The 16,991-nt window shown below is 41.1% G+C and overlaps 1 protein-coding gene across 2 annotated transcripts; it reads right to left on the minus strand.

Annotated features, from left to right (window-relative positions):
• Window positions 1-48: 48 nt before the first annotated feature.
• On the minus strand, window positions 49-14,495 carry ankrd33ba (ankyrin repeat domain 33ba). 2 transcript variants are annotated; one of them, XM_051410179.1, is made up of 7 exons: window positions 14,239-14,495; window positions 13,597-14,127; window positions 4,467-4,596; window positions 3,970-4,110; window positions 3,338-3,479; window positions 2,417-2,615; window positions 49-1,617 (listed from the first exon to the last, which is right to left on the minus strand). In XM_051410179.1, exons 2-7 carry the CDS (start codon window positions 14,014-14,016, stop codon window positions 1,072-1,074), a joined length of 1,578 nt encoding a protein of 525 aa, XP_051266139.1. In that variant the 5' UTR covers window positions 14,017-14,127; window positions 14,239-14,495; the 3' UTR covers window positions 49-1,071. The 2 variants fall into 2 exon arrangements, with proteins under 2 accessions (XP_051266139.1, XP_051266138.1); XM_051410178.1 differs by having other exon boundaries at window positions 13,597-14,495.
• Window positions 14,496-16,991: the final 2,496 nt, after the last annotated feature.

Genomic DNA, 16,991 nt, shown 5'->3' on the forward strand with positions numbered 1-16,991 from the left:
AGAGCAGCAAAGCAGCAATATCTGGCTCCGTCACAATCACATCCACAGTCACCGTTAGCAGAAGTGTTTATTTTGTCCACATCTTCCATACCCTGTATACACCAAACACCAGTCTCATTCGATGCATGTCAGTTTATCGCTATTATAACCAGTGTAAATGTGGTTTTGCAATGTAAACATACGGAAAAGAGTTGGAACTATCCTCTCACATGGTAAGATGTAAGTGTTGCATCTCAACAGTGCTCTTCATTTCAGTCTTGCTCTCGAACATTAAGACTAGAAAACATAGTTGTTTATGTATCAGTGTGTGAAAAAGTCCATATTGAATAAAAAATTAAAGATTTGTCATCAAAAAGCATTAAAATCTCTAATACAAAATATAAATGCATACATTTATACATTCATGGGTTCATCATAAAGCGCAACAAAAAGCATCTAAACACATTGCTGTCAAGTTCCATTAGATTCTATATAAGATTTTGTTTAGCTTTCTCAGTCAATCTGACACGCCCATTAGCATTGTCCGCTGAACATTTTAAAGACATTATTCCATGACATCTTTAATAAATTGCTTCCATTTTTAGGCAGGACGATGAACACATTTCTGTTGTGGTTACAGTCTGAAAAGATCTGCTCCAATACAGTGTAACACGCTACAAAAACACGGTTGTATTGAGCACCCAAAGCGTAACAAAATATAGACTTGGCCATCCATCAGAAAGCAATAAATATGAAAAAATAAGTTAGCTAAAAACATTTCAAGTATCAGATCCCCTGGGTTTTCACTGTTTGACATCATAAAGGTCACTGAGCATCATGCACTTCTGCTAAAGCTCTGGCAGCCCTTTTTAAGAAGCTAACCAGCATCCCCCTTGCAAAACTGAACAGACAAAAGAAATTTTTAGTCTTCCGTCCTCTTTTAGGAACACTGCTGGTAAATTCTAGGCTCACCCTGAGCACATACAGTATATTGTAGAAAAACATTAAAGCCAAAACTCTGTCCAACTTAATGTTCAGTCCAGATTTTGTCTCTTTGCAGGGTAGTGTACATGACTCTCTGAGGCAATGATATTATTTCCTTTTCCCGGCAGCAAGGTGTCTCTTGGTTATGGCCTCAAGCCTTCTCCTCTCCACCTCCTCGGCTTTCCTCCTTTCTTCTTTTAGCTCCTTGTACCGCCACTTTGGGATCTGCAGCAGGTGCCCCCCTCTATCTTTGGCGCTGCTCTTCCTGCGGATCTTTTCTGGTTCATAAGTGGCCGCAGGGGCCTTGGACACCCTCACTTTGGGGATGCTGAATCCCGGCCTGACGCTGCTCCTCCTCAGCACCATGTGCACTGGCAGCAGGCTGGTTCTCCGCAGCTCCAGGGCTTCGTTACAAGCCACCATGCCCAGGCTGGAGCTCCTGTGTCGAGGTACCAGGCTCTGGGCCTGAAGGCTGGCCCGGCGGTCTGCTGTGTTCTTGGCCACCAGTGTGACCCGGGAGTTCTGGAAGAGTTTGAGGTGGCTGTCCACCCTGTCAGGGTTGACAGAGTGGAGCTCTTTGGCGCGCTGCTGGCGGATGATCTCAGGAACTGCATGCTGCCTTTTGCCCACACTTGGGGGGCTGTCGGGACACACCTGAAACAAAATCAACAGTTTCTGATTGGTATGGCTATCATGTGATAATGTGTAATATGATAGCAGTGTAATATTAGTAGCATTTAGCAACACTAGTAAGGATAATATAATTCTGGGTGAACAAAAAGCAGTGCTCAGTCTGCCTTTTGTTCGCAGTATTGCAGTACTGGCAATCTTGCATGAATAACCTGCTTATCAGATAAGACTGGTGTTAATTATATCCATTAATTATTCTGAACGAATCCCATGAAAAAGCATAGAATTTGTTGATGAAATAAAAGATAAATTAGTGGCAGATTTATCCTTTAATAGCATTATTACCACAATATTATCACTAGGGTATTTGCAATTCTGTGAAACAGCAATGATAGAACTACTTACGACTTGAGATAAAAACAAAAACAGAAGTCATTTGCAAACTGATGCTAAAGAACACAAATATCTAATGTTCAGTCAAATTTTAAGTCTGTGGCAGGTGATTTGCACATTGGGCAATGAATGAAGATAGGAAAATAAGCCCTCATATCTCCAACTATGCTGAGTATGTGAAGGAATAATGCAGAGGAGGCAACTTTATAGATTTAAAAAAAATCCTTCCTTATCACAAGAAGTGGTCACCTGCGTACTAATTGCTTTACCTTATCTCAGCTTACATTTGCAAAATCCTTGTGGATGTGAGGGAGTAAGTGTGAGACATGTGGGTTGGGATGGATGTGTTCTTGGATCTCGTGGGATACCGTTCAATGCTGATTGGAGTGGGTAATGAAGAGTAAACGTGATCTAGAGCTTAATTACTCACTGTATGGCACGCCACAGCAATGAAAGGGCTCCTCATGGCAGTTGTAATAGAGACCATGTGGTCGATGACACCTTCATCCTCAGGGTTGTTCACATTAGCAATGTTGAACATGTGCCGCACAGTGTCCGACAAGCGTTTCAGACAGCCACGGGGCTCCTGGGCTTTGGCCACCAATGATGCAAGTGGGGGCCACTCTAAACTGGGAGAGAAAAAATTGCTGTAAATCCACTGCACACTGTGGGGATTATTCTTAGATGTTCGATATTGGGTATTTCCATGCAGTTCACACTAGCCACCTTATATTATGAATCAGTGGCCACTTGCACTGACCCTCATTATATTTACAACAGAGCTTTTTTGTGTTGCATGTCTAAATCCCCATGTCTTGCAGCAAATATCCAGAAAACAAAGTGCAGTGAATCTGAGCCAGGCAAGACCTGTCCAGAAACACTGATGAAGAGATGAGTTGTACGTAACTACACAGCTCAAATGCTAGACAGGATTATTTCTTTCTACAAAGCCAGCTGGCAGGGAGAGACTGCGTTCGTCAGACAGCTCATCAAGATGCGGCGTTGGGGAGTTGCCCAAGTGAACAGTCAGAGAAAAGGACTTGCAACATAACTCAGTGCCTCCAGGCAAAAAGGGAAATCATAACTACACATGGCAACATAACTGGAGTGAAAAGAAAGCAGCACCTCTTTATAATTTCCATGAATACTGCAGTCCCCATGAAAACTAGTCAGTAATATTTTTTTAATACATGAAAATCTGCTTGCCTTCCATCTCCCTCCCATGGAAAACAATTTTTAAAAAATACTGCAATGCAGCGATGAAATGCATCACTTCTTCAGACACTGGTATATGAGATTTTGCCCATGACGGACAGACGTATTGAGAAATGTGATCCAGCTGTGAGCTCACCTGTATGTATCACAGTACTGGCGGGGACAGGGACGTTCCATCAGGCGTGTCATCACCCAGGCAGTTTCATAACGGCCTGTAAATAAGGCCCAGTCCCTGGCAGTGAAGTTGCGGCCAAAGTCCCTGGCGTTCAGGGCAGCTCCTGGTGGACACCACAAAGAACATTAAATATGCTGATGGAAGGACATGGCAGACCACAAAGCGCAAAATAATGCCATTTCTGTCATTCCCATCATTAAGGGTTAAATGAAATCCTCACAGTGAAACACAGTGTCAGTGTCATGATGATTTGGTATCAAGACTCTCCCTTTGTTTCATGGTTATGGCTAAAAAGAAGAAAATAATCATCTAATAACACAAATCTGGATTACAGCCAAAAGTTATTCAAATTGTCCATCTGTGCACCAATGTTCTGAAAACCTGTTCATAAGTTTTCTGAGCTGCCCTCATGCCACAGTAATGGCACGATAAATTACATATTTTGTGATTGTAATCATTCCCCCCCCCAAAAAAAATCCAGGTTATTTGTTTAATAATTAGCGTGATACTGTCGTTTGTCTCTGTGTGTGCAATCGACACATTTCCTCCTTCCTGTCTGCAGAGTTTAACACATATAGTGCCATTTTCCTCACCTGCCATCATGAGCGAGCGCACACATTCCACCCTGCCCTGCATGGCAGCTTTCATCAGAGCAGTGAAGCCGTGGCAGTTTCTCCTCTCTATGTCCAACCCGGAGTAGTAGTTGAGCAGATAGTTGGTGATGGTTATGTGGCCTAGAAGGACAGAGGGACGGACAGTAGTTACTGTAGGTCACAATAAACAGTCTGTAATTGCAAAGTTGGCTTGGGTGCTAAATGCCCGTTCACACTTGTCATATTTTGGACAGGCAAAAATCCACATCCATATGGCTGGTCCTTATTCGCCTTCCACACACTTTCAAAAAAGCTTGAGTACGTGCTCGTCTGTGTGTGTTCATCTGTGTCAGCATTAGTGCCAAACCGCCTGTGTGTGTGTATATTTGTATTTGCATGTGTTCAACAGTACTGTGAACCAGCCTGTCAGCGTGTGTGTATGTAACTAAGCCAGGGTCTGATATACCACTCTGTGCAGTTGTGTGTGTGTGAGTTACCGGCTTGAGCGGCGGTGATGAGAGCTGTGTTTCCCTCGCTGTCCTGCCAGTTGACATCCAGATACGGACACTGAGACAGAGCAATGACGACATCCACGTAACCTTGGTAGCACGCAACCAACAGCCCTATCTGAGACAAAAAGCGACAGGGGAGGAGAGAGAGAGTTAAGAGACTAGAGAAGGGGAGAGAGGCTTAAGGGTGGAATCAGCAAAAATGTTCAGGGAAAAAAAACCTTGCCAAAGGAGATAAAGTGAAATTGCAGTAAAGTGCTGACATATAGGAAGTACTATGAAGAAAAATGCGATCATGGCAGTGTCAGTAAGAATCCACAAGACCGGGGGATCTTTGTGCATCTTTCAAAACTAATAACCCTGAATAAATATGACATCTGTTGTCTTTTCATTGAAAACTGAACTGTCTTGAACTCAGTGGAAAAATAAGCTGTCTCCCCATCTGATGTTGTTGTGTACTTTTGTGTGTATGTGTTTGTGCGCCTGTGTGTGTGTCTGTTCATGCCAAAACAGGAACCCTTTTATATGTATCTGTGTGTGTGTGTGTGTGTGTGTGTGTGTGTGTGTGTGTGTGTGTGTGTGTGTGTGGGACGCATGTGTAAATGTGTGAGTCTTGGAAAACTCCTGTAAAAGTTGGGTGCTTTCCGGAAGGTGCACACTTCATCGGCCAAGACAAACAAGTTTACCACCAGAGAGAGAAGAGAGCTTGGGGGGGCTGGGAGTAGGATTTAGGAACACTGAGTTCTCAATGGACACATCGTATACATAGTGTATTTATATATTTATACACAAAATATTTCTGTTAGAAAGACAGTTCTTTTACTAGATGGGTCTGATCACAGGTGGATAAATGCTGATTTGGATTTAAATGATTAAATTAAATAATAAAATTTAATCAGTTCCTTCGGTTTCTAGGTGACTTTTGGAAGCATATGGAAGTTCATTCCCCAGAGCAACAGTGCCATTTCTTTTTTATGTCACCACAACACAACTTACTGCATTTACATCTTCCCTCAAATGGAACTTGGGCCTTTGTTTTCAGTGTGAGAAGTACACAATATTCTTGGTGTTAAATTGGTTAAAATTATGTTTCCAGACCAAAGGTTGTATCATTGTAACTCAATGCAAAACAAGCATTACAAAACAAAACAAAACAATGGGCTTTGCATACACAGGCTCACAAGCGTAACTTGAGAAGCTGGAGATACTGTGTTTGTTCATAACGACTTATTAATTGGCAAGCTGGCTGACTCCACGGGGAGTCTTCATTAGTGCTTTATTAAAGCCAGGTATGCTGGAAAGGTCAACCAGTCAGACTTGCTCCATGTCAAAACGCAGACAGTGCATGAGTCAGCTGCGAGACAGATTTATGTTTTCTGCTTCTGTGCGGGCTGAGAAGTGGGCTTTCACCTGAAAGTATGGGGTGTGGTAAAAGCACCTGTCATGTGTTTTGAAAGTAAAAACAGAAGCTATCACCTCCCATCTCCCAGCTGCTGTGACAATTACAAAGTACTTATTTGTACACCTTTAATGCAATATGAGTATCAGATCTGTGCCATAAAGAGTTCAAAACTAGACTTAAGAGAAATTAATTCAAACTTTGCTGGCAAGAGTGAAGTGTTATAATTTGTTACAATTTGTTCCACAATTGATATTCCTTAAGTAGACTTCATTTGTGAACCTGCTTCTGTGACATGATGTTCTCTTCATTAGAGCACTCATAAAATCTACTTGATGCTTTGCACCTCTTGGCACGATATGTTTGTAGTCTTCGTTCCTGAGCACACTGCGTTACTCCAGTAAATTATTCTTTCAAACTCTGGTGTGGATGTGATCAAAAGTTCTGTCTCGCTGAAATGAATAAATATAATAATGACTGAAGACTGGTACAGAGAGGGCCTGGAGGTTTATAGAAAACTTGCAAAGTTTGAGCCAACCTCCCCCGTATCTACCTACTACCCACACACATACACACACACACACACACACACACACAGATAGACATTAAACGGACAGTGTGTGCAAAATGAGTTATATGTGCATGTCTACACGCTGAAGTCTAAACATCGCCGATAGTTATGGACTCTTTATTTTTTCGCATTGCCTTTGATTGATAGTGGGAGGGAGAGAGGGAGAGAGAGGGAGAGAGAGGGGATGACGGCTCTACCTGGTGAGCTACCAGGGCATCCCCTTTTTTATAATATACATTTTCGGGGGCTTTTTGCCTTTAATTGATAGGAAAGGGGGAGATAGAGGGAGGAGGGATGTATACGATCAGTATAGTACATTTTTGAACTGGAATGAAAATAGACCTTTTCTATGTGGAATGTGCACTGATTTTACAGCAACGTGACTATGCAAAAATGTTCTGAAGGCTGCTTTCTTAAACAAATAACTTTATTAAAGGATATTTATTCTTTAAAGGTCCATTGTGTAACATTTAGAAGGCTCTATTGGCAGAGGTAGGTGTCATTACTGTATAATGTTTTTTTGGTTTAGTTAAAACGGTGCTTTGCAGCATTTACAGTACAAGTACAGCAAATATTTTCCCACCTGTGAGACAAACTGAACTTCAACTTTTGGCTGAAACAAGCCAGGCTGTCAGCCAGCTGATGTAATCACATTAGTGTTGTCAGGCCTGACAGTTTTATGGGGGAAAGGTGCTGAGAGGTCCTCGGGAGTAACTTGTGGATTGTCTGGGAGAAGTTCACTTATGCTGGCACACCTCCAGATAGTTCTATCTGGTTATAGACACACACATCTATGTCTCTCTCTCTCATTCTCACACTCACACACACATACACACACATTCTTGGCAACCCTCCAGCCTTGCTGTGATGTACTTAAGCGGCATGCCCTGCAGCATGTCTGGAGCAATCTCAATCGTCTGACAATGTCCTGTTTTCTCTGTGAACCTTTCTCACACAAATACATACAAGAATTTAACTTCTTTTTTTTTAACCTCTTTTTCCCAGACTCTAGTTTTCTACTCAACACATCCCCATCATGCATGCGAGAATATTTATAACATCTATTGGGCTGTGATGCACTTTACTAGTGGCTGCTGGCCATGTCGATGACTGAAGAATCTGAGGGAAGAGCGCCAGCGAAAAGCACGCACAAGCATATGACTGCGGAGGCAAACATGAATCGAGAAAAGGCAATCATGTGCTACACAATGTTACCCACTCAATGGCTAACTCTGAGACGAAAGGGATAAAAATAACAACACCACCAGGTATCCCAACAACCCTGAAACAATCAGGAGAGGTATTTCCAGAGATGGATGAGTGTGTGTGCAGTGCATGTGTGTGAGACAGAGATACTGTAAAATGTAAAGTGAGACTTTGAGCATGGCAAAGACTCAAATCCTCACCAGTACTTTTTAAAAGATTATGTATTTTGTATGTAGGCCAAACAAAGATGTAGTACAGCCATTTTAAAGCGACTCATTTACTTGATGGTGATGGACACGGACATATGTCCTCCCCTGACTGTCAATTGCAGCCGGCGTCATAAAGTTAACCCAAACTTCCCTTTAATGGAAGCAGTTTTTTCTTGACCTTTTCTTTCGTTATAGCTTGGAAAGTATAAAGTAGTAGCCGTTATGTTTAAACTCAAGCCAAAATGCCCTGTGGTGTGAAGAGGTATATTTCTATGCACACTGTCTAATCTACTGATACACTATCAACACTGAAACACGGTCTTCTGATTTATAATCCCTCAAATGTTATTCATGAGGCAATTCCTTTTTGCTATTATAGAAATGTAAGCTGTCTGTCCTTTTAAAACAGTCAATATTTGGGATCCATCATACGTCTCAGTTTGTATTCCTCTAGAAAAGTGGAATCTAGCTAACCTAGCTTGCTAATATTTGCACTGATTCCCAATGGACATGACTTTTCATAACTTTTTGTTATTTCAAAACCTGATCAGTGCTACTGGAGAGCTGTTGCACACAACACTGGCCCAATGCCAGTTCAAACATACAGTGTAGTGTGTTAGACACTACAGCATATTAATATTCACTTATAACAAGATGACCTGTTTGCCCTGATCTCTGCCTGTTATGCTTCTAAAACTGAAGTCTGAAGTATTTCTTTATGTCAGCATTGTCAGTCAGACTTGCCTACTGGAGTACACAGATTTATCTGCATAAGAACATATGAAATATAAATGTATTTAGCAAGGACAATTTTGACAGTACACACATCATAACAAACTAATGTGATATATATATATAGCCAGATTTCTTAACTAAAACTTTAATGTCAGTTGAATTTTGACTAAATCTTGCCTTTGCAATAAAGGTGAGTGGGTTCTGATGCACTCTGACACACACACACACACACACACACACACACACACACACACACACACACACACACACACACACACATACACAAATTCTGATCAACTTATTATTAGCCCATGTAGACAAAGAAACACACACACACACACACACACACACACACAATCACAAACTCCCAAAGTAATCTGGGGAATATCCAGAGCTAGGAATAGAAAGGCTTAGCCCTATCAGTCAGTGACACAGAGAGAGAGAGTGGGGGAGGGAGAGAGACATTACTGTTTATCTACAGTTAATGTAAGAAGAACACTGTGATGATAGTCTCCAATGACGATGACACAGTACCCAGCGTAACCCTAAAATTTCAACACAGACACACAATAAATACAGCTAATGTTCAACCGTTTTAATAAGTGCATCGTAATTAAATCACGTATATGAGAATATCTTCAGATAAGCATGGATGGACTGACTTTGTAAGTAGTTTGTAACCAGTACTTAATTTACAGTTTTTGCTTAGAATGGGTTTTAATATTGATGAAACCAATCAGATCTGACCCAGCCTCCCTATTAGTCCAGTGAACTGCCTATTTACACCCTAGCATCCCAGTCAAGTAAGAATCTGTTTAATCTCCCTGTAATGTCTAGTATTGGCCTCTCACGCTACACTAAAGAACCTGCTTCCCTTGTGGGTTCCCCAACGTGACTTCTTCAATAAACCAATCCAACTTCCTTCTAGGACTTACCCACACTGTTTTTTTTGTAACTTCCCAATAAGTACTGTTCGAAGCTAAATCCTGCAAATCACCTGACCGGCAGACAACCTGTACAGTATCTCTGCAGCCTGTATAAACAAATATAAATATAAAAAAATTGGTTTTGCATTTTACAGGAAATCGTGTGGTGAAGAAGAACATGCACGCACACACACACACACACACACACACACACACACACACGGGCAAATACACTCAATCACATACACCAGAAGCACTGGCACAGCCACACTGGGCCATGTTTCTGTCAATAGCCTCCCTGTTAACCGTCTTTCTGTCTGCAGCTGAGCGTTCACATGGCTGCATCAAATCAGATGTGTATGACTGTCGCTTTGATTTTTCCACTCATCCATACTCGCTAGCAGCATCATGCTTGCTATCTGCAGTGCCAAATTTCTGTCTCTCCCCGCCTCTGCCTCATTTAGTCTGCCTGCCTGTTGGCCTGATGGTCGATCTGCATGTCGGTCAGCTGTACTTTCTGCCTGTCTGACACTGTGTGGTTGACTTGTCGCCTGTTGCCTGCAACGTACTGTATATGCCCTTGTTTGTTTGTTACCTGATCTCACCCTATTTGGATAATTTGATTGTGTTCTAGTGGAGGAGAGTGTGTGTGTGTGTGTGTGTGTGTGTGTGTGTGTGTGTGTGTGTGTGTGTGTGTGTGTGTGCATGACAAAAAGAGAGGCCTCATTTAAGTTGATAGAATTCTGTGTGTGTACTTGAGTTTTTATGTGAGCATGACAACTTATCCAATTCACTGCAAAGGGAACAACGACTGTCCTAAACAGGGTCAGAGCTGCCCGAGGACATTGATATACACAACATTAACACACGTTAACATTCAGAAGAGATAACCCTGATGTTTATTGACTTGATTTTTAGATGAAAATGGTTTGATGAAATCTCATCCAGCCATCAGCCATCACAGTCACAATACTGAGGATATAGGGATTCTGACATTGACGGTATATATAATTACTATGCCATAATCATACACAAGGAGAATGAAATACAGGTATTTGCGTATGACCTATATAATGGCTTGTCATTAGATTTCTTGCTAAATTTAGCATTGAGACTGTGTTTAGTTTAAACATGGACTGTCGCTCACCGTCTTCTGAGGGTACAGGGCACGGATCCTGTCTGTTAATGTCAACAAGTGTTTCTCTGGCTTGTTATGTTAGGTTATGTCCATCCTGGAAAAATAATATCAAAAGTTGTGATTGTTGGTTTAAATTATGAGACAATTTCAACAACAATAAAAAATTTGCTCATTAAGCCTTCTCATACACTCAAGTTACTATGGAACACTTTAAAAAAAAAGGAGGGTTGTACTGTTCAATGCAGGTCTATAAGTTGTGTCTATCAAACTTCATTTGCATTCCTAGAGGGCAATTTTGAAACATTTGTTCTTTCCTGTTATGTCACACAGGTTCATTTTTAGCAAATGTGGCTACAGGATATTGGAGTTCGGTTCTTTTTTTTCCCCTCTTTGCATGTCTTATCCTTACTCCATAATATTTTGTCCACGTGCAGGATTGTTGAAACTTGCTCAACTTTTCATCACCAAACTTTTGTCTTCCTGTTTCTGGACCACATTACTGTGATGTAACTGGGCCTTGGCTATAGACCACAGACCCAAACTAGTGGGTCCCTTGTCACAACACATCAAACCACACACATCTCACATCTCATATCTCACATCCCATGTTACCCACACCCTTTCAATTTCTTTTTGTTTTTCTGTACAGAAGGTAATGAATGCACTAATTAAACTACAATTAACCACAGGCTCAGGGCTAATCTCCTGTGTTGGCAAATACCTATCCTGCAGAAGTATCTTATGCAAAACAGAATCCCTACCAGCTTCTGGGCTGCCATTCTGTAGCTACTACAAAATATTGATAAACCAGTGTATCAATGTGAACATTAAAAATTCTTATTGATTCCACCTGTTTAATCTGCTTTAACAACAAAAGGGATGTGTGGTCTGGTACTGATCTGTTATGTAATAACCCTCTTTGTCTTGCACATGACATTGTCAGGATGTCTGCTATATTAGGATGTTGACATCTGTGTCAGGACACACACACACACACACACACACACACACACACACACACACCGTAATGAGCTTAACAGATGCATATCAACATGGGTTTCCAATGCATGAGTTCCCTAACCTGAATTGTCTGAGGATGTGCACCTCCCCGAGGTCACAGGGCATAGCAAAATAAATGGCGAATGCGCTAGCACACATGCTGGTTATGCACGCAACTGTGTTTTTGCGTGCCTCCCAAATACATGTCATATAGAAGAAAAAGGAAATCGGTACATTCCAGTGACTACATTTTTACTCTTCCTCCACATGACCTCATCAGTAATTACATACATACATACATACATACATACATACATGCAGAGAAAGAAGGAGGGAGAGGCGGTTAGAGATATAAAGAAAAGTGAAATAGTAGAAGAGACAAAGAGAGAGAGAGGGATAGCCTGGAGGTTACACACACAAGTTTGTGATGTAGGGTCAGTAGTAAGAAAACTCAGACAAGCTGGGAAATGTTCAGTGGAGAAAGTAAAAGAACAAAACACACCCTCAGCAACTATAAGTAAGCTGCCTCCGAGCACAGAGCTGCAATCCAAGCTTCTGTACTGCTCCCGGGTTGCCAGTGGTAGAAAACTGCAGTTATATTCCAGATGTGAAGGGATAAAACAATGTGCTGGTAATGAGAAAAAGGGCTTTTTCAACTCTTCTCTGGATAAAATCGTAAAAAAAAAAAAGAAAAACCCAACCAAACACAAACCCACTCACAACAAGACATGATAAAAAAGTGTGTAATTCCTAGTTCAGCACAGGGCTTGTTGCCAGCTAATTCAATAACTATTAGCAAAATGTCCAGACGAATGAAAAGTAGTCTAGCGTTCCATCATTATGGATTTATCTCTTTGCTCTGGGCTGCAGTTCTTTGGCAGGAGTGAAGTGATACACAAGGCATACTTGATGATTGCACTGCAGATAGCCTTTCCAATAAGCAGAACCTCTTTTGATAAATTACCTTTAGGGAAAAAGACCAATTTGTTTAGGTAATTTAAAGTCAGCATACTTAATTCAACTTATATAGTCGTATATAAGTTGTTACACATTGCTATCTATATCAGTGTTTGACATGGGAAAAATAGAGGCACTGCTACTTCCCCATGGTGGAATTTATGGTTTTCAACTGCATCTTGGGTCATTAACAAGACTGTTGACGGACACATTAATGCCATCATCTCATTGGTAGATAATGTGTTTACCCACAACCTGCTTCAAATTAAATCCAAATCCAGAATAAGAAAATGCACTCAGACGCATACTCACATACACCTAAAGGAGCCTGCATGACCATGCCCATGACCCCGCCCCACCCCATCCACACACACACACACACACACACACACACACACAGGATTGTATGTTTTGCAAACTGAGAGAGACTTGAGTGTTTTTATAAAGCTTGAGGTTGCTTGCGCTTGCAAAATGTAGTTCTGGCCACACACAGACCTGTCAGAAAATACCTGTATGCTCTGAGAAATGATTCAGGACAAAGTTGTGAGCTCATTATAAAAATAAACCAAAGCAAGGATATAATGAATACATGTAGAAGATTTAAATTCAAAACAAGGAACCTGTTAAGAAATAGTCTATTCAGCCTACATCTCCTTATCAGCAAATATCAGACAAATATTTGATTGCTAGTTGGTTGATTATTAATCTAATTATGAATGCATAATTGCAATTAATGTACAGGCTTATTGAGACATAGGTAGCATAACTTTAGTGAGGCAGGCCAGCATGGGCCTGTAAATGGGTTAAGTAAGCCACTGCACAAGCTCAGGCTTAATTATTTCAGTATTGAATCTGAGACTCCCTAACTGAACTGAGTCATAAGAAGCCCTGTCCCTCACACTTGAAGACATTTTGAGATACAAGCTAAGCTCTACTTGTGAGAAGTTACTCAAAGTGGTGCTATTATGTGCTCCATACCCTGTTATTCCTGTCCTTCTCCTTGACCTCCTCCTCCGTCACCCCATGCCGAAGCATTATCCGGACGATAGCCGCGTTGTTGGTGCAGCACGCCTGGAAAAAAGACAGCGGCTCCGGGCTCTTGGGGGACGGGGTCCGCTCCGAGTCCGCGAACACATCATCAGGCGGGTAGAAGGAGTCGTCCGACACGATGCTCCGACAGTCCTCCAAGTCCTCGAAGTCAACTTCTTCGAATTCACCATCGTCTTCCTCCTCTCCATCATCCTCATCGCAGGAGCCCAGGTAGTCATCGTCAGAGTTGGACGGCGGCTCCTCGGCTATGGTCGGGTAGACTTGGGTGACTTTTTGCTGCTGCTGGAGTTGTTTGACCCGGACAGACGAAGCGCCTCCTCCATCCCTGTCGTCCGTGATAAGCACCATCTAACCCCCGAGCCTAGGGCACTGTCCTCGGGGTAGAGTGCAGCCTGGCACGTGGGGCGCGGGCATGGGACTGGCTGTCTCTCTCAACAAGAGCGGAATCAAACTACCGAACTTTAAAAGAAAGAAACAAGTCACTCACATCGTCTCACAGGTCTTTAAATTACACAAACTCCTCGACCCTGTGTCGCATATATCAGTGGAGCATGTTGCGCGTGCCGTTACCCATCAGTCATCTTCGCGGGGTTGGTGACATCGTGCCCTAAGAGCCGTGAACGTCCCGCGAAGTGCGCCCTCAAAACGAAACCACGTTGTAGTTCCAGTTAACCGACTCGAGGGCACGGTAGTGGGGAATTCTACGATAGGTTCAGCAACAACAACAAAGAAAGTGGAGCTAAAGTAGAAAGTAAGACTGCTGCGCACACGACCGTCCCATGTAGGGCGGAGAGAGACAGCAGCCTGCTAACCTACAGTCTCCTAATCCGATTAGATAGGACTGGGACCTATCTCTCTCTCTCTCTGTCTCTATCTCTCTTACTCTCTCTCTCTCTCTCTGTGTGTATTTACAAGAGATTAATTCTACTCTCTGCTCTTAGTGGAACATTAATGTTCTTTGGATATTCATAAAGGGGTATTTGTGGTACAGTTTTATGTGTATTTATCTGTATGATATTGCATTAGTATGCCTATTTAAATCCATGATCCATTCAGTTAAAAAAGTTTAAAAAAGAAATATATTTTTTTATGTAGCCTATCATATGGTCTCTAACATTAACGCATAAATAGGCAGTTTATGTGTGACTTCCTCCCTATTCCTATTAGTTCTTAAGCACCTGCCAGTACACCTCACACTGCAAGTCATTCTTCTGTATTGCTCTGGATACTACATTATGTTTGACAAATAGTTTATTTTATGCTACTTTCTGCCAGGCTTTTGTGGTTTCACTCGTCACTGAAAACAAAGTATGCTCTCCACTTCTTAGAAAAGAAAAATCCCCTGTGTGTACTTTACATCTCCTTCATGTAAAACTCACATGGGGGAAAAGCTGCATTCATGTGTCAGACTATGATGAGTCATTTAAACCAAAAAGGGGAAGGCCAACTTTCAGGCTAATAAGGCAGATTAGGTTCCAATTAAGTGATTAGCATTATTAAAATGATTGTGGCACATGGGTTACATTTAGTATGATTCTGAGATCATTTATTTTACACAGCCTCAGTGCATTCTGCTCAGTTACCACTCTCGCTCTCATTTTCTTGGCCACCGGCCAGCTGAGATAATAGAGACATAGATTGGGCTCTATTACTTGGCACTGAACTATGGAGGGAGTTGGGTTTGCATTTGTGCACTTGTATAACCATTTCGTCTGATGGAAAATTCATATTCATTTGTAGGAAAATAAATGCCTTTCATCTAGTGTGCAAAAAAGGAGCAACTGTGTGAGCTCGACCAGAAAAGTGAGCACAAACATGACTGAAAAATAAGTTGGCATAACAAGTAACCCCAAATAAGGGAACTAAAACTGGAACAGGTATGGTGTCAATTTTGTGCTTGAAAATGAGAATTTCAAAGTATTGTTATAATACAGATTCACTAAGCAGACAGTTGCTGTCTCTGAAATTACATTAGATTAAGATCGATCCCACTAGTAGCATCAGATTCTTCACAGGATGTGCCGGGCTGCTTTTTGCTGCTAAAATAGATATCATATGTATGGGAAAACAGGCGCTTTACATTAGCTGGGTACACATTTGACCTCTGCCTTGACCTCTGCATCCTATTTTGATGTTACCCAAAAAATATATATATTATATAATGTGTTGTTTTCCCTATACACAAAATGGTTTATAACAAAACAGAGTGAAGTCAGAAGAGATCATTATATTATTATAATTTGCTGTTACTGAAGAATGTGCACCTAAATACTACAATATTTTGATACGCAGCTAGATTTACAGAGATGATCCTTTTTTCTCTCAGTAATTAAAAACATCAGTTTGCTGACACCACCTGCTGTGGAAAAACCGACTGCATAACAGTCCCAGTGTGTACCCATTATTGTTATACCTTCATCTACCCCCAGCTGAGAGCTCTGCTCTCCTGTGGCTCTTCCATCTCTATGGTATCAGTCGGCTGCTGTGTGGTTGCAAGCACTTCCACAGACAAATATCTGTGAAATGTTTTACCATCGACAAAATCACCAGAGAAGGTAATGATAAAATGTAAGTCCCCTTCCTCAATTTGACTTTGAGTGAGGAAAAAGGTATCTCAGGACTGAAGGTTGTAATCTCCATTTTTTATGTTAATACCTTGTTTATCTGGCCTGTTACTCATCCACTAAATCTCACATTGTAATTATGAACAGACCATGTGTCCATGCAAGTGAAATCAAAATTTTAGTTTTAGGCTCATGAAGGCAAGAGACAAATTAAAAAAAAAAAAGAAAAAAAGAAAAAAAAAAGGCAATGTGGTTAAAAGAATTATCAATATTCAGTAGCTCCACATCATTAGAATAAATTTATTGTAAAACTGTCAGTAGGGGTACCATCTTCTGCCCTTTCTACCTGTTTCACCTTAAATATTCCTGAATATTCACTCTGATATAAATAAAGGGTATAATAAATATAAATATGGGGTAGAAACTCAATATACTGCAATACAACTCAAGAAACACACAAACCACAACACAACCACAAAATAACCATAAAATCTCTTAATATCTCTTTAAAATAATGAGAACCAAACACACAATTTCAGGGTTGCTGTATTAGACCACATCACTTTTAGCTAAGTGTCTAAGTAAACTGGCTTAACATGAAACATGAAACATTTAGTTTCATGTCAACATTTTCACATGTTGAAATAATCTATTGTACAAATATTATGTGTGAAAATCTGACACATTTGTTCGCATTATATTGATTTTATGACAATATCTGCTCAGTGAAATGTTCAGTAGGATAAAGCTGCCATAAAG

The sequence above is a fragment of the Dicentrarchus labrax genome, unplaced genomic scaffold (genome assembly GCF_905237075.1).
Source record: "Dicentrarchus labrax unplaced genomic scaffold, dlabrax2021, whole genome shotgun sequence".
NCBI classification, from domain to species: Eukaryota; Metazoa; Chordata; class Actinopteri; family Moronidae; genus Dicentrarchus; species Dicentrarchus labrax.